This window comes from Eubalaena glacialis, chromosome 1 (genome assembly GCF_028564815.1).
Source record: "Eubalaena glacialis isolate mEubGla1 chromosome 1, mEubGla1.1.hap2.+ XY, whole genome shotgun sequence".
NCBI lineage: Eukaryota > Metazoa > Chordata > Mammalia > Artiodactyla > Balaenidae > Eubalaena > Eubalaena glacialis.
The window spans coordinates 33365882-33392252 of record NC_083716.1 but is presented as its reverse complement, the minus strand read 5'-3'; the positions used below and the strand labels follow the sequence as shown (position 1 = coordinate 33392252).

Here is a 26371-nt window from a genome sequence, read left to right as displayed (position 1 = left end):
ATGGCATAAGCAAAAGCCAAGCCGTGAGCAAAGTTAAAAATGGCAACAGCTGACACCAAACTAACACATGAAACATAACGACAGGTGCTGGGTCAGGTCTTGGACATATCAGCCATATCCTACATTGAATGAAACAGTCTCCTGACTGACTCTATAGAATTCCAACCCCAGAAATCTATCCCACCATCAACTCCTAACACAAAACAAGCAAGTTGAAATCAGGTATTAAGAGACATATTAATTTAGTTATTTCATCCTTTAAAAAAAATAATAAAAAGTATCACATACCTTCCTTTTGGAATTTGAAGATTCAACAGGAGGATTGAATGTCATTGCTGCCATGCTATAAGCCTCAAAAAGTTCTGCAGCAGATCTATAATCACAAATATAAGAAAAGTAAAGACACCACCATATCTGTGTAACTTGAAAATATTTAGATTGTACCCAGAGAATTAGATTGCACCCAGAGAAAACAATTAGATTGTACTCATTATTCTAAACCTATATATAACATAATCCTGCTTTCGTTTTTGTTTCCTTTTTCTCATTAAAATCTTCTTTGTCCCAGTTTTATTTTTTTCCAGTTTTATTCAGATATAATTGACATACAGCACTGTGTAAGTTTAAAATGTACAGCATGATCTGACTTGCATACATCATGAAATGAATTACCACAATAAGTTTAGTGAACCTCCATCATCTCATATAGATACAAAATCAGTGAAATAGAAAAAAAATTCTTCCTCCTGATGAGAACTCAAGATTTATTCACTTAACTTTCATACGTAACATACAATAGTGTTAATTATATTTATCATGCTGTACATTACATCCCTAGTACTTATTTATCCTATAATTGGAGGTTTGTACTTTTTGACTGCCTTCATCCAATTCCGCCTTCTGGTAGCCACAAATCTGATCTCTTTTTCTATGAGTTTGTTTGTTTTTGAAGTAAAATTGACCTACAACTCTGTTAGTTCCTGTTACACAACATAGTGATTTGATATTTCTATACATTTCAAAATGATCACGATAAGTCTACTTACCACTTGTCATCATACAAAGATATTACATAATTATTGACTATAGTCCCCACACTGTACATTTCATACCTGTGACATTTATTTTGCAACTGGAAGTTTGTACCTCTTAATCTCCCTCACCTATTTCTCTCCTCCTCCTAACCCCCTCCCCTATGGCACCACCTGTTTGTTCTCTGTATTTATGACTCTGTTTCTGTTTTGTTTGTTCATTTGTTTTGTTTTTTAGAGTGAAATCATACAGTATTTGTCTTTCTCTGACTTATTTCACTTAGCACAATTCTCTCTAGGTCCATCCATGTTGTTGCAAATGGCAAGCTTTAATTCTATTTTTCATGGCTGAGTAATATTCCATTGTGTGTATATATACCTCATCTTCTTTACCCATTCATCTATTGGTGGGCATTTAGGTTGCTTCCATATCTTGGCTACTGTAAATAATGCGGCAATAAACCTAAGAATGCATATATCTTTTCTAATTATTGTTTTTGTTTTCTTTGGAAACCAACAAAACACACTTATATAAAATAAATCCTTAATCCCCATGTTATGACATCATTAGCCAACTAAATCCACCTCAGAGAGGTCTGGTATACATTTAGAAATATAGGTCTGGACAAAAAGAAGGCTGAGCAAAAGCCCTCAAGCTCAATATGATCAAATCCCAACTCAACCAGTTATGTGAACGATACGCAACTAAGTGTAAGTTAGTCATGAGAGCATAAGGCATGGAGTCATCTTCCACGGATTTCAATCAGCTCAACCCTTCAGTTGTTTGCCTGGATTGAAAGCAAGGAGAGGCCAAACAGGACAGAATAAATGTCTATACCCATGCATGTAAATGAATCCTTAATGATTTGAGATTGGTTCACATTCTCCAAAGGAGATCGGCAAGGGATGCAATCAGGCTCACATCCCAAGCTCCACTCCCCAGGGGAAGCCCATCAAGAGTCTCCCTTCTCAAGCCTTTGGGATAAATCCATTCATCTTCCTCCAGAAAAGGAAACCTCTGGCATAAATGAGGCAAATGGTGAAGATCTCTGACAAAAACATACCAGAAAAGGATTGTGAAGAAGTGACAAAGAATCATTTTCTCCTTTTCCTTTTGAAAAACAAAGCTGGGGTACAGGTGGGAAGTATGAGGGATGAAAGAAGTAAATGGCCATTTTACTATTTAATAAGAGCAAAGGTTATCGCTATCCTACCCAGAAGGAAAAGGGTTTACAGGAAATTACAATTTATGTCTCATTTAGAGAGGGATACAGCTGACTACTGCCTTGTAAAAATATAGACCTGTTTCGTCAAACCTCTCAGTATTTCAAGAGAAGCTGGAAATGATTTTTAGGCGAATTCTTCCAATATTTAAAAGATCCCAACCAATTAGATTCTTGTTCAAACTCTGAAGAGGCCAGAAAATCTTGCCTACAGGTCACTTGTCTGTGATCTCTGATTTAAAGAAACCAGTGGGCTTGCAAAGGAGGGGAAAAATCTGCAACAAAATATTAATTCTGAGTGATGGGAATATTACAAGGCTGTCATACCATTTTCTCTTCTTTTCTGTATAACTGAAGTATTTCCTAGTTGATTTTGTGGGGGGAAAAACGATAATTACTACTGTTTCAACTTCTCTGTACGAATGTTTTTCAGATCAAAAAGTTGTGGGAAAAGAAACTTCTTTTAGAAGGACGCTTTTCCCCATTTGGAAGCGTGTAAGGTGAATGCTGGAAGTGCCAGTCCAAACTCTCACAGGTCGGGGGCACTGAACAGAGATGGCTATGAGGGCCAAGGAGAGAAACTGCTCCCTTCTGGGTGGCAGTGTTCAAAGCACTTCTTTTCTCTCCCTCCTCACATCTCCCTTTCTTGTCCTAGCAGAACCATTCAGAGGGGGAAAAAAAAAAGGTTCTGTGGCTGGACTCATGGACCTTCACATAAAGCAAATATGGCATCATCTTATTAAATGTTGAACCTAAGTAATGAGCACATGGGGATCCACTATTCTTTCTACTTACCTGTATGTGTGAAACTTTTTATGACCAAAAAAAAAAAAAAAACGGTTAAGTAATTACTCAAAACAAACTAACAAAATCACAGTCAGCAATGTTTTCTCTTTGGAATAATTCAGGAATATGAAGTGGACCAAGTCCAGATAACCAACCAGCACTTTACATTTTGAAATCTATTACTTTGTAAAACAGACATCTCAGAGTCAAAACAGCTATCAACTGAAATTTGCAGTTCTATAATAAGGCAATGCTAAATACTACCTTCGGCTCAACTCTGGTTTGAGTGCTTCCGAGCCTTCGGAAGGGGCTCCAGCGATGAGGTGAGCTGCAAATCTCTGCACTATGGGATGGTAATGTCGCTGAAGGGGAAACAGGACGACGATATTTTGCACGGGTCAATATTTTATAAGACACTAGCTACACTTTAATAAACATTAATTTTTTTAAAAAACCACATATGCATATGTAATTCATCAGAACCACATACCTACAGAAAAAAAACAGTATCTTTGCTCACAAGATTCCAACACAAATCTGTTTGATGACCTAGTTACCAGTGAAGTAGCTTAGTCTTGCTTTTACAGTATGAAAAGAAAAATCAAAAGGCAATTTCTCTTTCAGAGTGAAAGAAGTTAGTTTACAACAGGTTTCCTGAAACATATTTCCACTATAATGCTGCTGTCCGCACTGTAGGATCACAACGTAGGTGAAACCCTCTTGAAACTGGCGGGCCGCAGGCCTCTGGAAGTCCCCCTGAATAAGACCCAATACAAATGTGCCTGATAACATATCTTCTATTCTGAAGAGTGTCAGGGAATGACTTCAAGAAATCTCACCCCACAATACTGAAATCACTTTCTGCTTCCTTAGAAAACGCATCTCAACATCTTAATAGTAAGAGCAAAGTGAAATGTAGAGTATTTAGACAGGAATTCTAGGAAAGGCAGTCCCAGAACAAAATATGTTAAGTTCTCTGGCAATTATAACTACTTGGGGGTAAAACTGAAAAAGCCCTCACAAAAAAGGGAGGGGGGGCTCTTACCCTCAGTGCATGCAATTCCCAAAGAGCAGTGTTCTGAGCATTGCAGTACTCAGGTTCATCCAGCTCAGGAAGGAAAACTCCACTACCCTGAGATTCATTGTCAAGCAACAGATCTGTTTTGGGGAAAGTCTGCAAAAATGTCACATAAAAAGAAGGATTAATTAAAGTAATATTATTAATTTTAAGAACGTTATTGGATTCTGTACTTTTACATAATTTGATTTTACAGTTACATAAGAGCTATAAGCACATGCACTTTATACCTAGTTTTAATTTTTGCAATTTAAGTTTATTCCACAAGAGAACAAAAGAATATTAGCTTGCTTTGAAAAGAATTAATTTTATCTTGCAAAAGAAAACAGATATTCTTTCACTCAGCAACCCCACTTTTAGTAATCTTTCCTAAAAAGATAGAAATAATTACATTAGATACACTTATAAGAATACTCACTATAGCATCACTTATAATAGCAAAAAAGGAAACGACTTACATCCATCAAAAGAAAAATGCAAAGTGTAAAAGCCAGACTGCCTAAATTTAAATCCCATCTCTGCCACTTACTAGCAGTGTCACTTTAGGCAAGTTTCTTAGTCTCTCTGGACCTCAGTTTTCCCCATCTATAAAATGGGAACAATAATAGTAGCTACTTCACAGAGTTGTTATGAAAATTAAGTGAGTTAATTTTTGTAAAGCATTGTAACAGTGGAATTCACATAGTAAGAACTATGTAAGTATTTGTTAAACCAACAGTCATTAAAGAGACCAAGCAGCTGTATTTGTACTGACACAAAATGTGTTCATCACCCTTAAGTGTTAAAAAAGAGTTGTAGAACAATATTGTATATCATAATCCCCTCTCCATTAAAAAAGAAAAAAGTTTTGTTGTGTGTGTTTAGTGTACACATTTATAAATGAATTTTTTTAAGTCTTCTGGAAGGATACCCACTAAATCGTAAAAATGGAGAGTGTCAGTAGGGGTGGAATGCTTTCCTTTTGTAATTTTATGTACTTCTTTTATCACCTTATCTTGTTACAAGTGTGAATTACTTTTATAATTAAAATAATAATGTAAATGGGGGAAAAAAACATGCATCAAACAAAACACCATTGTTGCACTGTAAGAACTTAGCTCTATTCGTTTGCATCACTACTTACATGCATTAATATTCTGTTAGTTGCTAAAATGCCAATGCTTGAATTTGGAAGCACATGAAGAGCAAGGGTACAAAGGCGCTTGATGAAGGCAAGGGCCCGCTGCTGAGAAACTTGCTTTCTGCGCTTAGTCAGCATGACGTCAAGGCACTGGAGGACGATCTCAACACCTTCATTCGTAGCACCTAAAACAGCAGATATACCCTTTGGGGCTGTTCTCATTACTTTTTCATCATGCAACTTCACTGAACTTTGGAAAAATCCAAGAGGAGCCTATCGCACCTGTCCCACATCATTTCCCTAACCGATGAAGCAGTGCCAGACTGCTCACACGGCGATGTGAGCTGCACTGCATCTCCAGTCAATTCCAAAAGTTCTCTCACTCCAAGTCTCACTTAAGGTTAAATACAGATGTGTGGCACTGGCAGGCCAGCATTTTATATACCTGCTCCTATTTCTCAATTTTCACTGACTATAATTCCAGTCACAAAATATTCTTAGAAGATAAAGATTTATTAAAGACATTATCTAAACATACATACCTGCATGTAACTGGAACAGTGTTTTGTAAAGATGTGTATAGAATTTCATTGGATCAATATTCAGAACATCACCTTTGAAATGAGAACAAAAATTAGGTATGTTAAAGCCTCCAAAGGCAAAGTAAACAAAACGTGATCAAGAAAATATCTTACCTTGTCCAGAAAGAACATGAAAAGCAGTCTGGACACAGTGAAGACTTTCTTGATAGCTTAGGTCCTTAAAACGAAGAGGAAAAAAAAAAGGGTATTAAGAATAATTACAATTTATATCTTAAAAAGTAATTCATTAGTAGAGTTACTTACACCAGACTCAATGAGAGAATGTAGAACTACTAACAAATCATCAAAGAACTCCACATTTATAAGGTGAGCAAACCTAGAATCAAACAAAACTTAGTTAAAAAGTAACCTTAAAATAGATACAAAGCAGTTAAAAATTAAACCTGACATTAAAACCATATTTTTAATACTACTTATTTCAAAATGTTAGCTATGATGGAGATGATGGTGATTATCGATACCTTTCATTAATTCAGACTGGCCTCTTGGACAATTCATCCACAACTGGACACTATACTCGGCAGGAATATATGAGGCACTAAAGAAACTAAATATATTTCAAAAATACTCCTAACCAGAGAAAGAAGTTGCTAAGAGCAAACAAGTTCTCTGAGTCAAGTTGACCAGGTGTCCAACAATGTTCTAAGTCACAAAGGAGTCAGCAGTTACAGCTTCTAGGAAAATGGGGCAGGAAGAAGGAAAGGAGGAAAGATTTTGCTATTAATAAAATGGACCCTATGAAAGCTTTAAAAAGAAAAGAAAAAATGTTGGAGCTAGTGTCTAGTTTAGGCTCAGCAATTAATTACCTATATAATCCTAGGTAAGAGCTGACCGTCCTGGCCTTCTATTTCTAAAAATAACTGAGATCACTCAATAGAGTTAAAGAGAAAGAATCATGTGAGCTACTAAATGTCAGAGGACTCTGTACACTATAAAATATCAGGCACCGAAGTAGTTAAAATCAGGATATCTCTTCAATATTAGTGCAAGAGCCTTTGACACTGTAAATCTTAGAAGAAGGAAGGACCTCAGAGGTCATATATTCCCTGTGTATTGGTACAACCTTTTTGGGAAGTAATATGGCAATATTTATCAAAATTTAAAATGATCATACTCTTTGACCTAGCAATATGCGCACACAAGTACATTGAAGATATTTCCAGTGTAGCAATGGGGACTGACCAAATAAAGTATTAAATATCCATGACATGGATTATTATGAACTTAAAAAAAAAAAAGTGGGTCTATATGTGCTAACATGGAAGGATACCCAGAATAACTGTTTATCCAAAAAAAAAAGGAAGTTACAGAACAGTATACATTTTTTTTTTAATTTATTTTTGTTTTTATTTATTTACTTATTTATTTTTGGCTGCGTTGGGTCTTCATTGCTGGGTGCGGGCTCTGTCTAGTTGTGGTGAGCCCGGAGCACGGGCTCTAGGTGTGCATGCTTCAGTAGTTGCAGCTTGCAGGCTCAGTAGTTGTGGCTCGCGGGCTCTAGAGCGCAGGCTCAGTAGTTGTGGCGCACAGGCTTAGTTGCTCCGTGGCATGTGGGATCTTCCCGGACCAGGGATCGAACCCGTGTTCCCTGAGTTGGCAGGCGGATTCTTAACCACGGCGCCACCAGGGAAGGCCCCAGAACAGTATACATTTGTGTGAAAGATTCAATTTGTATGAAAGAAGGCAGGTGGGCAGATTTACATACTGATATAGGAAGGAAGGGAGCTTGTGATCTTTTAATTCTTAATTGCATTATTTGAATTTTTTAAATGAGTATGTATTATTAAAAATTCGTTTAAATAAAGAAATTGGTCATTGGGACTTCCCTGGTGGCGCAGTGGTTGAGAATCCACTGCCAGGGCTTCCCTGGTGGCGCAGTGGTTGAGAATTCGCCTGCCAATGCAGGGGACATGGGTTTGATCCCTGGTCCGGGAAGATCCCACATGCCGAGAAGCAACTAAGCCCATGCGCCACAAGTACTGAGCCTGTGCTCTAGAGCCCGTGAGCCACAACTACTGAGCCCACGCACCTAGAGCCCGTGCTCTGCAACAAGAGAAGCCACCACAGTGAAAAGCCCGCGCACAGCAACAAAGAGTAGCCCCCACTCGCCACAACTATAGAAAGCTCACGCGCAGCAACGAAGACCCAACAGGCAAAAACAAAAGAGAAAAAAGAAATTGGTCATTGAAAAAACAAACAACAGGTCCTACCTAAGGTAAGAATAATCCCTTCTCTTTGAACCTCTGACCAACCTCTCTTTCAATGACAAGGACCACACTATCTTATAAGGCAAAGCATCTCATCACCAAATAGCTACAGTCATTAGAAAGTAATTTCTTCTATATTGAACCGAATTTGCCTTTTCTCTATCTTCCAGACATTAGTCCTATTTCTAAAGCTGTGCTGTCCAACGTAGGGACCATTAGGGATTTGAAATGTGGCTAGTCCAAACTGAGATGATGTGCTATAATGTAAAATATATACCACTTTTCGAAGATACATTATGAAAAAAGGCATGCCAAATATCTCACTAATGTTTTATCTCATTAATGTTTTGACATTAATGTATGTCAAAATAATATTTTAGATAAAATGAGTTCAACAAAACATATTTAAGTTAATTTCATCTGTTTCTTTTTCCTTTTCAATGTGGTTAACAGAAAATTTTAAATTTCTTATGTAGTTCACACTATGTTTCTATTGGATAGTACTGTTCTACAGGACAATACCTCAAATAATTGTAGAAAACTATCCTGACAACCATTATTCTGGCTCACGTGCCCCAGTAGGTTCATTAGTGTTGACAGAATACAAAAAGACCTATCTTAAGAGGAACAGATCATGCAAGACTAAAAACTGACTACAGAACAGAAGGAAACCAGAACTGAGGGATGAACCCTAGGGACAGCGAGAACTAAGTAATAAGTAGGAGGAAAGAGTTAGTGAAGGAGATTTTTAAAATAAAAGGTTTGAGATGAGAAAACCAAAAAAGTGCAGTGTTATGAACAGTTTCAAGGAAAAGCTGGTGACAAATAAAAAAGGAATGAGAACTAAGAAGGACACCGGGTCATCATTAGTGAACCCTGTTTAAAATTCATGGTTACCTCGGTCTTATTTATTTAGAAAGAATCTAAAAGGCTTCAACCTACACTGCCCTTACTTGGCAAGACCTTCCAGAACTGCTGGCAGGAGAGGTGACCTCTGGGCCTTCTTCAATATTCTGAAGTAGGTCACAAACACGATATTCAGAGTCTCCGTGTGCTGCAGAACAGACAAAATGACTTCAGTATAACCTAGTATACTTTCTCCTGAGTTACCACAACTACAGCTTTCAAAACTCAACCTTTTCTGTGCTTTCCCATCACTCCCCACTATTCAATCCTAAGAGCTTCAACAAAGCAGAATGAAGATACACATCCTGTGATTTCCTAAAACTAGCATCATCGATCACATTATCATTTCTTACACATCATGTATCTAAGCCTCATGAAATAAACCAAAGTCATACAACCACAAGTTGAAGCAATCAATCTCTAGTTGAAATCATTTAACAAAACATTTTAAAAGCATGAGAAAACGTGAAACTGCCTACCAGTTTAAGTTTTTTCTCAGAACTCTCCGAAGCTTCTGCCTCCCGAAGCTCTCTCTCTAGTTTCTCTTCTGCTTTCTTCCACTGAAAATAGATTAAAAAAAAAAAAAGAGTATACCACTGAATGAAAAAGCTAGCTTCAGAGAGGCATTATGTCAATATTATGAAACACACACAATAATACCACAGACCGTCTACAGATACAAATATAAGCAAAAATAGAAAAAATGGATAAGAAGCACCCATAAACCAAATTTATGACAGTGGCTGCCTCCTAGGAGGAAGGGAGAAGAATGGGACTGGAGAAGGGACAAAGGGACTCCAACTCTATCACCAATAGTTTCTTTCTTTTCAAGAAAGAAACTGAAGTATATTAATATTTGCTCAATCAGAATGGTAAATACATGGGATATATTATAGTACTCTCTGTAGTTTTCTGTAATTTAAATTTTTTCAAAAAAAAAAAAAAGGAAGGAAGGACATGCTGAGCCCAGAAATACTTCTTATTGTTAAATCACCTATAATGTGGAAACCAGTCATCAACAATGCTTCCCAAACTCATTTACATACAATGCATAAAACCAGATACTATACAGAAATTCAACAGAAAACCAATTTTTTTCCACTCCCTTATGCTGTTAGAGCAGCAAACAGTGGTTGCTAAGCTGCCTGAGACACTGGGGACTGACTGAGGAATGGCGTTTCCTTCCCTCACATGAAGTTGTTAAAGAGCTGCTTATTGGGTCTTTGTTTCCCCACTGTAGCCACATATATGCTGTTCCTAACAGGCACATCCAACTTATATTAAGATAGTATGGTATAAATAATTTAAATATTTACCTTCATTTGTTAACAATCATTAAGTCTATTTTGATATTCCTGTCTCGTTTTCAAAAGTTATTAGACACATTCAAAGATGGATATCCCTGGAAATTATTTTTTCCTTTGTTTTTATAACCCATTTGATAACCCTAATAAACTGTTTAGAAATGTTTTGAGAAGTGATCATAATAATGGTGGTGGTGGTAACTAATGTGTATAAAGTGTGCCCAGTGCTGCACACTCTAAGTGCTTTTCCTATGTCATTATATTTAAACTGCACAATCACCTTGCAAAGTAGGTGCTATTATTAGCTCCATTTCTCAGAATATTAAAAAAATGTTTCCAAAGTCTCATAGTAAATAAACAAAAGCCTGGAATTTCAACCTAGTTTTCAAATACAAACCAACAGAGAAAGGAGATTCGACTAAAACCTACTTTGTTGCCAACTTCACATGAATGCATCCTTTCTGTTAAGGAAGGAATCTGTGTTATCACGATGAATCTAAGAGGATCTCAAAAGCCAGCATGGGGACTTCCCTGGTGGTCCAGTGGTTAAGACTCCATGCTTCCAACACAAGGAGCGCGGGTTAGATCCCTGGTCGGGGAACTTAGATCCCACATGCCGAGTGGTGCGGTGTGGCCAAAAAAAAAAAAGCCAGCACGGCAAGAAAACCTTTTCATCTACTGCTCTCTCTGCTAATGAACTATCTTTTTAAGTTGATTTAATAAAACATTTCTTTGCAATAACTGGGGAAAATAAAATTCTCTAAATATCAGATTTTAAAATATTTATATTTATGACTTAACTATGATTTTTACCTGTGCCTATATTATGATTTTAATCTAAAATCAATTAAAACAAAAAAGGAAATCAATCAAACCTTTCTCTGCATTCTTGATAGAGTTTTTCTCTTTTCCTTGAAAGTCATGAACTTTTTTTGTTTATTAATATCCTCTGTATCTTTTTTCACTTCTACTTCTTTGATCCTTAGGCACAAGAATGTTTTTAACATCTATTATTGAAGAAAACACAAATACACAGCTTAATATTTATATTGCCCTCAAATACTTTAAACAGAATAAGCATCCAACAGTGTTATTCCTTCCTTCATGCCACAAAAACCCAAAAAAACCAAAAAACTTTGAAACATCTTTTATCACATTTTACACAAAGTTCTATTATCTTTTTGTTAAATGTATTTGGTAATTTTTGTCTATGAAAGGACACTAGTATTTGGCTAAATACACATAATATTACTTTGTAGTGGAATAAGAACAAGGAAGAGAGAACACTACCTGGCACTGGTAGATAGGATTACAAAGAGTAGACAGGTCGGAAAAAGGTTTGGACCAGTATGGGAGAAGAGGATATTTATTAGACATTTCTAAACCAGCTTTAAATTCCCAAACCAGATTCAGTTTTGCAGTTAACAGTTCTAATCTGTTTTTTCCAACAAAAAAAATAACATGAAGACTAGTGTTATTAAGACCACTTATTTTTCTTCAGGCCAATGAGTCTCCAACTTTAGCAAACATCACAATCACCTGGAGGGTTTGTTAAAGCACAAAAAGCTAGACCCCATCCCCACAGCTTCTGATTCAGCAGGTCTGCAGTGGGGCCCCAGAATTTGTATTTCTTATCACCAGCTGATGTTGGTCCAGGGACCACATGTACTATTGCCTTAAGCCATTCAAAAAAGTTCAGAAACTAATTTAGAAACTGATGTATTGTGTGCTACAGCAACCATCCAAACACAAAGACAAAAGGGGTTTAAAATCCTACATTTTCTGGGGAAGAAACCACTCTACTGACCTGCAGTCACAGCAGCATTCTTGGAGGAAAAAAGAACTACAGGTTTGTTTTCTTTTGAGGTTCCAATATGTACATTTGGAAGAAAGCTGAGAACTTCATTTAAAGCATGTAATGAAAACAAGGAAGAACTAAAAGCATAAACACTGAACCTGAAGTCACTCTAGGTCTCAGAAAGATTTGAGTATTTTGTAGGTATTCTATGTGCTCATAAAATATCACCCACAAATGAAAAATAACTCCAAGTCAAAGAATGCGGCACATGGTCAACTAATCTTTGGTAAGGGAACCAAGAATACACAATAGGGAAAGAACAGTCTCTTTAATAAATGGTGTTAGGAAAATTGGATATCCACATACAGAAGAATGAAACTGGACCCTTATCTTACCAGTCACAAACATTAATTCAAAATGGATTAAAGACTTAAATGTAAGACCTGAAACCATAAAACTCCTAGAAGAGAAAACACAGAGGCAAAGCTCCTTGACATTGGTCTGAGCATTAATTTTCCAGATATGACACCAAAAGCACAGACAACAAAAGCAAAAACAAACAAGTGAGTCTACATTAAACTAAAAACCTTCCACACGCAAAGGAAACCAGCGACAAGATGCAAAGGCAACCTATGGAATGGCAGAAAATATCTGCAAATCATGTATCTGATAAGGGGTAATATCCAAAATACTAAGGAACTCAAACAACTCAAAGCAAAAAACAAATAACCTGACTTGAAAAAGAACAAAGGACCTAAAAACACATTTTTTCCAAAGAAGACAAACAACAAATGACCAACAGGTAAATGAAAAGATGCTCAACAGCACTAATCATCATGGACATGCAAATCATAACCACAGTGAGATACCACCTCACACCTATTAGAATGGTTATTAAGAAAAAGACAAGAAATAACAAGTGTTAGTGAGGTTGTGAAGAAAAGGGAACCCTTGTACACTGTTGGTGGGAATGTAAATTGACACAGCCATTATGGAACAGTATGGAGGCTCCTCAAAAAATTAAAAATACAATTATCATATGATCCAGCAATCCCCCTTCTAGGTATATATCCAAAGGAAATGAAATCAGTATCTCAAAGAGATATCTGCACACCCATGTTCACTGCAGCACTGTTCACAAAAGCCAAGATATGGAACCAATCTACGTGCCTGCCGGAATAAAGCAAATGTGGGATATACATACAATGGAATGTTATTCAGCCTTAAAAAGAGGGTCCTGTCATCTTTGATAACATGGATGAACGTGCAGGACATCATGCTAAGTGAAATGAGCCAGACACAGAAAGATCAATACTGTATGATCTCAAAAAGTCACACCCACAGAACCAGAGAGTAGAATGGTGCTTGCCAGGGGATGGAGGAAATGAGGAAATCCTGGTCAAAGGATACAAACTTTCAGTTATAAGGTGAATAAGTTCTGGGTAATAATACTGTATCATAGACCTGAAATTTGCTAAGAGAGTAGATCTTAAGTATTCTCACCACAAAAAAAAGGTAACTATGAGAGGTGATAGATGTGTTAATTAACTTGATTGCAGTAATCATTTCACAGTGTATACATATATTAAATCATCACATTGTACACCTTAAAAAAATCACATTACTGTACAAAGTATATATATACCAAGCAAACAAACAAATACCAAGAAAGTAAAGAAAGCAGTTTATATTCTAGCATCATTAAAATGAAAGTGTTTTCCTATGGCCAATTTCATGTTCAAGCCTTATTCCCTGATTACTCTAAAATTCTGAGTAATTCTTAAGCCCAATATTTGTAATTTTAGCAGTTTAACTAAAGTTATCAGCTATAAGGGATGAAAAGAATTTGACGGCAAAGGAAGAAGACTTCAAAATTAGGAAATAAAACAGTAAAAAAAAAATCAGCTTAACAATCAAAACTATATGACTGGGCTGCCCTGGTGGCACAGTGGTTAGGAATCCACCTGCCAATGCAGGGGACACGGGTTCGTGCCCCGGTCCGGGAAGATCCCACATGCCGCAGAGCGGCTAGGCCCGTGAGCCACAACTACTGAGCCTGCGCGTCTGGAGCCTGTGCTCCGCAACGGGAGAGGCCGCGACAGTGAGAGGCCCGCGCACCGCGATGAAGAGTGGTCCCCTCTCGCCGCAACTGGAGAAAGCCCTTGCACAGAAACGAAGACCCAACACAGCCAAAAATAAATACATAAATAAACACATTTATTAAAAAAAAAAAAAAACCTATATGACTAAAAATTAATGAAAATATGTAAGACCCAAATGAAGAAAACTATAAAACTTCACTAAAGAACATAAAAGAAAATGGCAAGATACTTGATATTCTTGAATATAAAAAAAATCAATTCTGTAAAATAAGTAATTAAAATGCAAAACTTCCATAAAGCAAAAAGATAACAACACAAAATTAAAGGACAGAGCAACAAATAAATATCTGCAACTTATATAACAGAGACTTAATATCCTTACTATGTAACTTAAGCTCAACAAACACACAGAGTTTTTGTTTCTTTTGTTCACTACTTTATCCCCAGGACCTAGAACAGTGCCTAGTACATGGCTCATATTTATTCAAATATATGCACATTTTGAAAATTATTACGTCTTTAAGAAAGTCATACACCTGAAGAGAAAAACTGGCAAACAATACAAACAGGCAAAAAATTCAAATGACTAATAAATGTATGAAAGAAAGTAAAACCTCACTAATAAAAATGTGTAAACAAAATAATACACATTAATTTATGTAATTTTTTACCTACCAGACTAACAAAGATTAAAGAGTAAAAATATTCAACACTGGGTAGGTTGTGAGGAAATGACACTCCTATCACCAGCGGGAACACAAGTGATCAAATGTTTTTGGAGGACAATTTGGCATTAGCTCTCAAATATTTAAATGTGTATACTGTTGGATCCAGTATCCACACTTAAGAAATTTAACTCACAGAATACTCACACAAGTGTGAAAAAATAACGTGGCCAAAACATTCTTTTCTATGCTGACTGTAACAGCAAAAATCTAGAAACAACTCAGCCATCCATCAAGTAGGGACTATATATTATTCACATAATGGAATACTACAGCAGACGTTAAAAAGAATGGGATAGCCCTATACATTAGTCCACAATACATTAAGTGAAAACAGCTACAGAATAGTTTCCAAAGTATAAACCCATTTTTTAATTTTAAAATACAAAGTATGTCTCTATCTGCATAGAAAAACATCTAGAAGGATACAAGCCAAACTGTTAAGAGTGGTTACTTCTGGGGAGCACTTTCACTTTATACTTCACACATCTATAAAAAATAAATTCCTCATAACAACTGAAAATTAACTTCGTAATTTAAAAACAAACACAATACAAAGTGAGAAAAAAAGGCTTACCTCTGGCCTAACTTCATAATTTCTGCCTTTCACAAAACCAGAAATCACTTTAATTACACCCAGTGACGCTTGGCCTAATTTATCTTGTTTAAAGAGTTTCTTTACTGCTTCACAACACATTTCAGATATCTGAAAAATAAAATGTTACACTAAACCACTGTTTCTCAGCCTCAGTAGTATTGACATTTGGGGCCAGATAATTCGTTGTTGTGGGGCCCTGTCCTGTGCATTGGAGGATGCTTAGAAGCCTCCCTGACCTTTATCCACCAGAAGCCAGCAGCAACAATCCTCCATCACCATAGTCGTGACAATCAAAATGTGTGCAGACACAGCCTGAAGAAGAGGGCAAAATCACCTCCTATTCAGAACCACTTCACCAAGCTTACATTCAATTTTCTTGAAGAGACAGTATTTAACAAAGGACTCCATTTTAGCAATAAATAATAGCGCCAAAAGAATTTTGAGAGAGAGAAAAAAAATAATCACATCGTCTATGATTTTCTGTTAAGGACAACAGCAACAAAAGCAACCCACCAATTTTGACATGTCATTCATGAGAGGGACAACCAGTACAATGATGTTGTTGTGAAAGTTGAAGTGAGGCAGGGCCACCAGCAGCTCACACAGGCTCTTCACAGCCACCTCTGCCAGTCCCTTGTAGGCCTTTAAGGAAACCACATTACTTTTCTTCAGCTTCCTTTGCTTCCAGTCTAATCAAGAGATAACTGTAGTTACTTTACTCATTGGCTAAAATTTCAATTAGTTTGTTTTACAGTAATAAGCAGTAATATGAAAAATCAACATACCATGTGACTTCTTAAATATGAGCTGTCTACACTTAGACACAAGTACAGATGTTCCCATTAAATATGCCTACCACATCCTTGTCTACACTTAGACACAAGTACAGATGTTACCATTAAATATGCCTACCACATCCTTGTCTACACTTAGACACAAGTACAGATGTTACCATTAAATTTGCCTACCATCATCCTTGTCTACACTTAGACACACGTACAGATGTTACCATTAAATTTGCCTACCATCATCCACCCTCTGACTAACCACAATTACAAGAATCTTGGCTTTCCATAGACATCATTTCCCCTGGCTTCTTGCTGATGCTCACTGTGGTATCTTTACCCAGGAGGTCCAAAAAAAGTTTAATTTCTCCTTCAAAATAATTGATGATTCACAGTACCTCTTTTCTAGAAACTTCTACATACATATTCTGTTACTGTAACACAGTATCTTGAAAATGAGAATATGAAAATATGCTGATTTTTTTCTAGAGTAGGTTCAAGACCTCCTCCTACATCATACACAACCAGAGGTGAGAAAGACAGTATAGAAGACAGCGACTTTGCTTCATTTTATTTTATTATTTATTTTGTTTTTTTAGCTGTGCCGCATAGCATGCAGGATATTAGTTCCCCAACCAGGGATAGAACCCGTGTCCCCTGCAGTGGAAGCGTGGAGTCCTAACCACTGGACAGCCAGGGAATTCCCTAGTGCCTTTGTTTTAAACTTGCTTCTCATATATGTGATTTTTCCTCAGACTGTATTCACCGTAAGTAAGAATGATACCTTCTATTTACTTAAAACTGACAAGACTTTATAATGGATGGGTGAATAGATACACAAAATGTAGTATATACATATAACGGGATATTATTCAGCCTTAAAAAGGGAAGATAATATTGACACATGCTACAGCAAGGATGAATCTTGAAGACATTATAATAGACAGACAGGTAGATAAATAGGTAAATAAATAAATGCTAGTATGTAGATTCCAGTCGGGATGCCAGAGCACAGAAGCAATACCCATGCCACCCACCCCACCTCCATGTCGTTACTGGGCCGACAGATTAAGTGGCTCTGTTGCAGCTGAGCTAGCAGCTGGGTGATCCTTAGACCCAGCACTAAGGAGCCCAACTGAGTCAGGTGAAAGCACCTCGCCTTGGCAATGAAATCTCTTCCCCATTCATGCCTGAATGTCTCCCATGTCCTTCCTCTTCTGAACAAAGAGAAAGAGAACAGGGTTTGATAGAAGAGTTTATCATCCCGATAATGTTAAGTCCATTTTCAAGGCACTCATTACAACCAGTTCACATTATCTTTCTCCCCTGACTACCCCCTTCAAATAAAAACCAGTAGAATATATATGTCAGTGCTACTCTCTCACTTCGTCCCAGCCTACCCTTCCCCTTCCCCTTCCCCTTCCCCTTGTCCTCAAGTCCATTCTCTATGTCTGTGTCTTTATTCCCGTCCTGGCCCTAAGTTCATCTACCAAATGTAAAGTAGATAGCTAGTGGGAAGCAGCTGCATAGCACAGGGAGATCAGCTCAGTCCTTTGCGACCACCTAGAGGGGTGGGATAAGGAGGGCGGGAGGGAGACACAAGAGGGAGGGGATATGGAGGTATATGTATGCATATAGCTGATTCACTTTATTATACAGCAGAAACTAACACAACACTGTAAAGCAATTATACTCCAATAAAGATGTTAAAAAAAAAAAACCTCAAAAAAAAAAAAAACAGTAGAATAAATTCTAGCCATTCATGAATTCAAGAAACATACAACTACTTACTAGGTAAAGAACTGCAGCAACAATAATACTAATACTGATAGCTGATAAAGCACAGTGCCTAGTATAGGCACTATAATTCTACTTTATATCTATAAATTAATTCACTATTCACAACAATCCTATGAGGTAAAGTACTATCCTTATTCCCATTTTATAGACAGGAAAAACTGAGGCACAGAGAGATTAAGCCCTTTGCCCATCACATAGGTATTAAGAGGTGAACCAGAATTTGAACCCAGGAAGTCTGACTCTATAGACTCTGCTCCTGACCATACACTATATGACTCTCAACACACAGGACAGAATATAGAATTCACATTCCTGATCAAAGCTAAGTGTGTTACATACTTTTAAGATATTTTTAATATACCTTTAACCATTTGCTCCAGATTTTCCAAGTAAAATTTATATTGGCTAACCAGGCCTTCTTCAAATTCTCTTAACTTTTGGGTTTCTTTGCGGATCTAAAAAGACCAAAAAAGATGATTTTCTTAAATCAAAATACTGAAATCCATTTTTAAATTAGCACAAAATATGAGTGTCCCCACTATTTCTCCCATCTCTAGCTATGCAAAATTTTCAGCTTATTTTGTGTAGTAATTATATCCAGCATTACTATTTACAATAGCCAGGACATGGAAGCAACCTAAGTGCCCATCAACAGATGAATGCATAAAGAAGATGTGGCACATATATACAATGGAATATTATTCAGCCATAAAAAGAAACAAAATTGAGTTATTTGTAGTGAGGTGGATGGACCCAGAGTCTGTCATACAGAGTGAAGTAAGTCAGAAAGAGAAAAACAAATACCGTATGCTAACACAAATATATGGAATCTAAAAAAAAAAAATGGTTCTGATGAACCTAGAGGCAGGACAGGAATAAAGACGCAGACGTAGAGAATGGACTTGAGGACACAGGGAGGGGGAAGGGTAAGCTGGGATGAAGTGAGAGAGTAGCATTGACATATACACACTACCAAATGTAAAATAGATAGCTAGTGGAAAGCAGCTGCATAGCACAGGGAGGTCAGCTCAGTGTTTTGTGACCACCTAGAGGGGTGGGATAGGGATGGTGGGAGGAAGACACAAAAGGGAGGAGATATAGGGATATATGTATGCATATAGCTGATTCACTCTGTTATACAGCAGAAACTAACACAACATTGTAAAGCAATTATACTCCAATAAAGATGTTAAAAAAAAAATTATATCCAGCATTACCTTGGTAGATTTTTCTGCCTCTGTTAGGGGTCGTATTTTATAAGAAGGAGTAATGTCTTTAAATAACTCCATCAGAGAAACTATCACCAGCTTTCGAACAGTAACAGCCACGTCAGGATCCTGTTCCATCAGCATGGAACGTAATTCTTTCAATTTTTTAATCTGTTAAAGAAATAACATACGGCTAGAGAAATGGCAAGACAATTATAAACAAAAGACAACAGCCTCACATCTGGCACAATAAGTGGAATTCACACAGTGGCTCACAGTCTAGTCCAGCCACACACAACTACAGACACTGCTCACATTTACAAAAGATATATCACTAAAGCTATAAGTTCATCATATTTTTGTTAAGTAAGCAGTTAGAAAAAATATACTTTAAAAAGTATAAATTTATTAATCTACCTATTTTTAGAAATTCTTTTTTTATTGGGTTTTCTTTTTATTTATGATGCTTTTTTTAATTGAAGTATAGTTGATTTACAATGTTTCAGGTGTACAGCAAAGTGATTCAGTTTTTTATACATATATATATATATATAAACATATATTCTTTTTCAGATTCTTTTTCATTATAGGTTATTACAAGATATTGACATAGTTCCCTGTGCTATACAGGTCCTTGTTGTTTATCTACTTTATATACAGTAATCTATATCTGTTAATTCCAAATTCCTAATTTATCTCTCCCCTGCCCCTTTCCCCTTTGGTAAACATAAGTTTGTTTTCTATGACTGAGTCTACTTCTATTTTTAAAATAAGGTCATTTGTATCATTTTTTTAGATTCCACACATAAGTGATGTCATATATTTGTCTTTCTCTGTCTGACTTACTTCACTTAAGTCTGATAATCTCTAGGTCCATCCATGTTGCTGCAAATGGCACTGGGTTTTCCTAAAACATGTGTGTCCTATTTCCCTAAAAACACTTTTTGAAATATATTAAAATGTTACATACATCAATCAAGTATATTAATCACCTATACATGAACTAATCAGGAATTAAATATAATGTATCCACATTAACTTTAGTTTCAACAAGACTCATATAAAGATCATTTGTATTATGTGATGAAGAAGTGAAAAACTGATTTCAACAAATGTGCTTGACTGAACTACCACTGCCTGCTGGAGTGCTCTGCTATCTTGAGAATGCGCTGGTTGGTCAAAAATGTTTGCCATATAGTGGTGAGAGGACAAATATGCCACCACCTATTTGCAACCCTAACTTGTATGAAATAAGCATGAGGATCCAGAATTAGAAGACCTGGGTTCCAATCTAGTAGCTGTTAAAATATGAAACAACTTGAATTTGTAAGCCTTAATTTTTCAACTGTAAAATGAGATCAATAGCTCTTGTCTCTATGGTTTTATACTGATTATATGAGATCATACTGGTGAGAAATATTCCAAACTCCCCTCCCCAGTTCTGCTCCAGACCTTTCCCCTCACTTTATTAGAAAAGGACAAGTACTACAGCAAAGCATACCATATGAATTTTTTTTCTATAAATGTAAATAATCTATTTTATCATTCAATAAACTAATACTCATCACAGTAGGATGCTGGGGACACCAAGCTAAAAAGAATAGTACCCCTTAAATGACTTCATGTATATTTTATCATTTAATCCTCACAACAGTTTTAAAGTAGGTACCATCTGGATTTCCCTGGCAGTCCAGTGGTTAAGACTCCACACTTGCACTGCAGGGGCACAGGTTCGATCCCTGGTCGGGGAACTAAGATCCCACATGCTGCATAGCACAGCCAAAAAAAAAAAAAAGTACCATCCTCTTTTCAGAGATGAAGAAAATGAGCTTGGGTAAAACGACTTTCCCAAAGTCTAACAGATAGTACTTAAAAGAGCCAAGACTGAACCTCAGGTTTCTTGAGCCCACATGTTATAACTATCACCACCTTTACCCCCATGCCCATGGCTCACTGATAATTCATTGTAACTCTTCAGTCTACTTCATTTAAACCAGATAGACTTTTTCCAGACTTCCCTGGGGGCGCAGTGGTTAAGAATCCTCCTGCCAATGCAGGGGACACGGGTTCGAGCCCTGGTCTGGGAAGATCCCACATGCCACGGAGCTACTGAGCCCACGTGCCACAACTACTGAAGCCCGCGCGCCTAGAGCCCATGCTCCGCAACAAGAGAAGCCACCGTAATGAGAAGCCTGCACACCGCAATGAAGAGTAGTCCCCACTCGCTGCAGCTAGAGAAAGCCCACGCACAGCAACAAAGACCCAACGCAGCCAAAAATAAATAAATAAGTAAATAAATTAAAAAAAAATTTTTTTTCCACTTACAAGTATTCCTGAACTAATCTCATTGGCTTTTGTGTAACACCTTCCTTAATAACTCTATAGATCAGTCAAGCAATTTGCAAGTTGGTTCCTCCTCCCTAGTACTGTTAATTTTTACACTTAACCACTTTTAGAGTTACAACATTAAGTCCAATATCTTCATTTAGAGATGAAGAAAGTAAGACTCAGAATGTTTAAGTAACTTTTCTAAGACTACAGATTTGGATTAGGCTAAGGTTCTGTGTACTCTTATTCTAACTCGGTTACTACATTTTGTTAATGATCTTCCTTTCTGTGTGTGCATATAGCTAACAAGAGAATATTAAAAGATTAGACTGTTACACCATATAATATGAAAAGCCTAAGGAAATTAATTATACTTACATTACTTTCTGGATCTGATAATATGGCAGATGCCAAGGCTGCGATACGCATTTTCTTCTCCTGTAGTTTCTTCTTCCTCTCAATTAAATGTTCTTCTAATGTCAGCTCTTCAATGGGTTCTTCAATGATCTCTGAAACAGATTAGGTTTCCCCTCTTAAACATGTCTTTATTTACAAGTATCCAAGAACCTTAATTAATAAAATAATTTTCTTGTAGTAACAAATAATCAGGACTTCCCTGGTGGTGCAGTGGTTAAGAACCCACCTGCCAATGGAGGGGACACGGGTTCGAGCCCTGATCCAGGAAGATCCCACGTGCTGCAGAGCAACTAAGTCCATGCGCCACAACTACTGAGCCTGTGCTCTAGAGCCCACGAGCCACAACTACTGAGCCCGTGCGCCTAGAGCCTGTGCTCCGCAACAAGAGAAGCCACCACAATGAGAAGCCCATGCACCGCAACGAAAAGTAGCCCCCGCTCCCTGCAACTAGAGAAAGCCTGCACACAGCAACGAAGACCCATAGCAGCCAAAAATAATAAATAAAATAAATAAATTTATAAAAAACAAATAATCATGATAGCTAACTTTTATCAAGCACTTGCTATGGGCCAAGATTACTACATATCACCCTCTCAACAATCATATGAGGCAAGTACTATCATTAGCCCAATTCTGTAGATAAACTGTGGCAAAGAGAAAGTAACTTGCCTAAGCTCATATCCCTGGCAGAAATGGGATTCAAACCCAGGCAGTCTGACTTAAGAGTTCACATTTTTAACTACTGTGCTAATAAACCCACAATAATTCATACTAATTAAGGGAAAGAGCAATCTCATTTAGTTTTTTAAAAAGTACATGCTCCTTTGTTTTCAACTCTATACAGTCCTTTGAGCTACACAAAATACATCCACCTTAAGAAATTCACAGGGAATTAGATTTAATAAACACACAAGCATAATCTGTAATGAGTTGATGAAGGATGCCTAAAAACAGTTAAGTTGACCTGTAATCTCACTTACACTAATATGGTTTGCTAAGAGAAAGTAAAATTTAACTGGCTTGTTCTATCACAAATTCCAAACCAATATAGTTTCAACCAATAAAATACGTTCTTTCAGTTTAACTTTGATTAGAACTGTTCTAGCTATTAGAACCCACATTTAGTTAAGTAAAGCAGACATACATAAAGTATAATTGCTCTAAGAAAGAACCAAAATAATTTTGTACCACAGAATCATTTTTACAATTTAAGCTAAAAAGTGAATAGTTATTTGTAGTCAGGTCCTTCATTTACAATTAAAAAGAATTCAAAACAGTAACAATTTATAAGATTCTTCATGCATACCTAGACATCACAAACATAACTGAATAAAATTTTCCATAATAAAAGCAACAAAGAATCAAATTACAGGGCTTCCCTGGTGGTGCAGTGGTTCAGAATCCACCTGCCAATGCAGGGGACACATGTTTGAGCCCTGGTCCGGGAAGATCCCACATGCCGCAGAGCAACTAAGTCCGTGAGCCGCAGCTACTGAGCCTGCACTCTAGAGCCCACAAGCCACAACTACTGAGCCCACATGCCACAACTACTGAAGCCTGCGTGCCTAGAGCCCATGCTCCACAACAAGAGAAGCCACTGCAATGAGAAGCCCGCACACAACGAAGAGTAGCCCCCGCTCGCCACAACTAGAGAAAACCTGTGTGCAGCAACGAAGACCCAACGCAGCCAAAAATAAATAAATAAATAAATGTATTTATTTATTTTTTTTTAAAAGACTCAAATTACACAAGACTTTCAAAATGTGGGAAAATGTTCAAAATGACCTTGAAATGACCAGTACTCCAAAATGCACATTCCAGATTTTATGTAAAATTAATTCACTATTAAGTAAAAAAATGTAATTCTCAATTAACAATTTAGTAACTAGAAAGATGCATCCCATTACCTTCTTCAGGTTCCATCTCTTCTTGATCCTCTTCATCTTGGTTACTGTCAATAACTATATGGAAAATATGCATATTAAAAATGTGATAATATATACAAGTGGTAAAACCACAAGGAAAACCAGGGAAGTGATTACCTTAAAACTCAGGAAAATAGTTACTTTTGTCAGGAGGGAGCAATTAGTGATTTAGGGAAGTATAGGGAAGTTTCTCGGTGCTGGCAGTACTTCTTTCTTGCCCGGATGGTAGTTTTATGGGTGTGTTTTTGGTGATATACCACATAACTTCACATCTTTGATTTCTAGACTTGTGTGTTTTATTTCACAAAAAATACATGTAAGGAAAAAAAGGCTAAAAAGGGATGACTAATATGCTCTAATTTTAGAAACAACAGAACGAAATACTCTGAAAAGAATCACCTTAACCTTGTGGCTTCAGCTGTACTCATAGTACAATGGGCACCTGAGATAATCATCTGTATTTCCGGCCAAAATCATCAAGTTTGCTCTATGACTAACTGTAGCTATCCCCTTTTGTAAATATGGGTAAAAGTCAAAATAAAATAAATTTTGAATGAAAAAATTTTGAACGTGATTATTAGTAAGGAACTAAAATTTTAACTAATACGTGGGCTGATCACCTGGTTTCTCTCTGGTCTGTGGGATTATACCACTTTTATCTTTAATAGGAAGTAAGTGAATCAGTTCCTTCTCTGGTGCACTTTGCAGAGTTCTTGGTATTTTTTCATATTTATCTATAACATGCTCATGCTTCCGCTTCCTGGCGTGAACAGGCTCACTGCAGGAAAAAAAAAATTTAGTTTTAATATATTAAAAAAATAACCTAGAGACCTATCATTTTAAAAGCACAGAAAAATAAACCACTAACCAAACCTTTAATAGGCATATAGATATTAGCATCTAGACCAGGCATTTGTATAGTAAATGAATAAATGAACTGTATGGCCAACCATAAAGACTCAAACTATGGCTACACTTAGTTTTCCCTTTAGAGGCAAAATAAAGGTGAAAGTTACAGCAGATTTTTCTTTGAAGAATATTCCACAGAGCCAAGGGTGACATCATGCTATTTTACTTTCCCCAAAACTGTCACAACATAGCATGGACTTTGGACTTAGAAGTATCTAAGTTTAAATTTCAGATCCACTACTTGTGACAATGGGAAAGCATTAGTTTCCTCTCTGTAAAAGGGAATAATATGTACCTAATAGGGTAACAAGGACTGAGACACGGGTAACATGGCCATAAAGAACTCGGGACTGCTCTGCCTCAAATAGAGAACAGCATACTTCACCCATTCACTCCACTTCACTATTCAGACTCAAAAGAAATAAAGATATACACTAAATAAGATCAGCTGGTTTTATTTATGAACTAACCTTATTTAGGAAATAAACTGAATAGGGTTTACTCTTTGTAAACACTGTGTTCAGAGATGAGCAGCATCTTGCACTAACCACCTAAGTAAAATTCAGAACCAAGTTTTTAGCACTGAAAGGATGCGAATGACTATAATCTAAATGAAGTATTACCTAGAAGAAAGATCTCTCGTTAGAAAAGATGCTCTTTGCCCTAAATCCTTCATTAACTGTAAGTCATCTTCATCCATCATATCTAAAGGAAGGGCTTCCTCCTCTTCTTCCTCTTCCCTCTCAATCCTTTTACCTGTTCCAACAACAACAAAAAATCAGAAACAAGTATTAGAAATGTAGAACGCTGCATTTTTGTGTCTATGATAGGAAAAGCGTGTGCTTTACTTAACACCTTAGCCCAGTGTTTCTAAACGGGAGCACTACTGACACGCTGGGCAGGACAATTCTTTGTTGTACTTGGGTGTCCTGGGCTAGGCCAAATGCCAGCATCTCTGACCCCTGAAATCTAAATGCCAGGAGCATTCCTAGGTCACTGTAACAACCAAAAAATAAATGTGTCCACACATTCTGCAATGTCCTTCAGAGCATCTGAGAGCCAATCAATGACTTAGCCCCTTAGTCTGTCTGATCTCCAAAGACTTTCGCTTCCATTCCACTTCAGCCACCCCCTCCAAGGGCCACATCCCAAACCTTGGTGCTAACTCCACTCTCTGACCAGAACCTTTTGTCTTTCTAGCTCTCATTCAGTTACTTCCACTACTACACTTCTTGACCAAATATACAGACATTCAATTAATCCTTTGGCCACTCTACTTTCTATCTACCAATGTGTTCTATCTTTACTTCGTCACTTAGATTGCATGGTTATCACTTCAAACACCGTCTTGTCAATATCCTCAATTACTTTCCCTTCAACATTTTAGGCACTCACATCAAACAAAACTCCAACTACAGATCATTCTAATTTCTCTCTCTGTCCCTCGTTCTCTTTCCGTTTCTTTCTTTTTTGTAGTAAAAAATGAATGTCCACTAAGTACCAAGCACTGTTCTAAGTG

At 36.9% G+C, this 26371-nt stretch overlaps 1 protein-coding gene across 1 annotated transcript in view; it reads right to left on the bottom strand.

Annotated features, from left to right (window-relative positions):
• The window catches only part of NOC3L (NOC3 like DNA replication regulator), a 31514-nt gene that overhangs the window by 882 nt on the left and 4261 nt on the right, over positions 1-26371 (bottom strand). Inside the window, exons 3-20 of the mRNA XM_061170443.1 lie at positions 25476-25608; positions 24564-24721; positions 23926-23979; positions 21980-22110; positions 19283-19444; positions 18427-18520; positions 15994-16169; positions 15460-15588; positions 11133-11264; positions 9433-9513; positions 9001-9101; positions 6084-6156; positions 5934-5997; positions 5781-5852; positions 5242-5423; positions 4086-4214; positions 3305-3402; positions 289-373 (exon numbers count right to left, since the gene is read on the bottom strand). Coding sequence (XP_061026426.1) covers positions 289-373; positions 3305-3402; positions 4086-4214; positions 5242-5423; positions 5781-5852; positions 5934-5997; positions 6084-6156; positions 9001-9101; positions 9433-9513; positions 11133-11264; positions 15460-15588; positions 15994-16169; positions 18427-18520; positions 19283-19444; positions 21980-22110; positions 23926-23979; positions 24564-24721; positions 25476-25608 — 2054 coding nt within the window. The remainder of the gene's footprint in view (positions 1-288; positions 374-3304; positions 3403-4085; positions 4215-5241; positions 5424-5780; positions 5853-5933; positions 5998-6083; positions 6157-9000; positions 9102-9432; positions 9514-11132; positions 11265-15459; positions 15589-15993; positions 16170-18426; positions 18521-19282; positions 19445-21979; positions 22111-23925; positions 23980-24563; positions 24722-25475; positions 25609-26371) is intronic.